This window comes from Primulina tabacum, chromosome 6 (genome assembly GCF_025594145.1).
Source record: "Primulina tabacum isolate GXHZ01 chromosome 6, ASM2559414v2, whole genome shotgun sequence".
Classification (NCBI taxonomy): Eukaryota; Viridiplantae; Streptophyta; class Magnoliopsida; order Lamiales; family Gesneriaceae; genus Primulina; species Primulina tabacum.
Window position 1 is genome coordinate 36381334 of NC_134555.1, and position 1621 is coordinate 36382954.

General features: G+C 32.0%; 1 protein-coding gene across 1 annotated transcript; it reads left to right on the top strand.

Annotated features, from left to right (window-relative positions):
- The first annotated feature begins 371 nt into the window (after positions 1-371).
- On the top strand, positions 372-668 carry LOC142550216 (uncharacterized). The gene has a single exon (XM_075659454.1). The coding sequence runs from the start codon at positions 372-374 to the stop codon at positions 666-668; it is 297 nt and encodes a 98-aa protein (XP_075515569.1).
- Positions 669-1621: the final 953 nt, after the last annotated feature.

The window sequence follows — 1621 nt, forward strand, 5'->3', positions numbered from 1 at the left end:
ACAAATTATTGAGAGACTAAATTGATATTTGAATTTTTTAAATAAAAAAATAAAAATAAAAGTGTATATTGAATATAAAAAAAAAACAAAAAAAGTGTAATATTAATAGCATATAAGGGTAAAGTTGGAAAAAAAAATTTATGTCTTTTTTAGGTGGTTACTATCATGCTCTCAACTTTAATAAAATAGAATAGAGGATGATGACGATGATAATGATGATAATAATAATAATAATAAAAGAATTAATTTAATTAAATATTATTTTGCCACGTGTACAATCTGATCCACTCCCCCTCCTCCCCCATTTAACCCCCCGTCTGCTTCTTCTTCTTCACTGGAGTGACCAAAATAGAAAGAGGAAATCAACAACAATGGCGACCACATTTTCCCCAATTCGATCTCCGATAATCTGCTCCTTCAAACCCGACCCGAAACCGAATGCGAATCCGTCCAACAAGTGGTGGACGACGATCTTCGGATGGTCCACGCAGCCCGACTACATCAACAATCGGAGCTCCGACGAGAAGGAGAAGGGCTTGAGGGGGAGGTTCACGGCGGAGAAGGCGAGGGAGCTACGTAGGAAGACGATTGAGACATCCAGTTTCCACGATGCTATGTACCATTCGGCCATCGCCTCCAGGCTCGCGTCTGATCTGTCGGAGCGTTGACTCGGTCAATGGGGACTTGTTTTGTACTACTTTGGTTGTGATTACGAAATTCGCCCCTTATATTTCATTTTATTTGAAGAAATACTTTCTCTGTCCCTCTCACGATCTATGGTCAATGAAATTTTTTTGAGATGCCATTAGTTTCGCTTTCACTGTCTTATACATTGTATTGTTATTTTTCATTTGACAAAAATTTGTATGAAACGATCTCACAGATCGTATTTTGTGAGACATATATTTTATTTGGGTCATTCATAATATTATTTTTTATGTTAATAGTATTACTTTTTATCGTGAATATCGGTAAGATTAACCCGTCTCACAGATAAAGATTCATAAGACTGTCTCACAAGAGATCTACTCTTTTCATCTTTTTCATTTTTGTGTAATAAGTCGGATGGACTCATTTTATTTTTTAGTATAAAATAAAAAATTTGACATAAAATAATATTTTTGACGTAAATCAACGTATATTAATTAGTATTTATTTACAGTGTAAATAAAAAATGATATTTTTATAATAAAACATGACACAAAATACTATCTAAATATGGCATGTTGTGAAGTTCAAGTGGGTGTGACTTGATTGAAATGATAACCATAAGTAAATGATTAAATTCATGGAACTCTGAAATCTAAACTCGAAAAATTTTGGTTGTTCAATTATTCTCTTGCGAAAAAAATTCAAAGTAATTATATAATGATCTTAAATTTATATTAAAGTAACTGATAGGAACGCCATGTGTCATTTGATATTTAATAGTAAAGTTGTTATGAATAAAAGTGAGATATAAGAGGTAATATTTTGTTTAACATATTTTAAATTCTAGTGATTGAACATTGTTGTTAATCCAACGGATAATTATAGAGTTTAATCGAACCGAATTCAAGGAAAAAAACTGAATTTTCATGAGAAGAAATTTTCCAATAAACTTAACTGAATACAAAGTCAG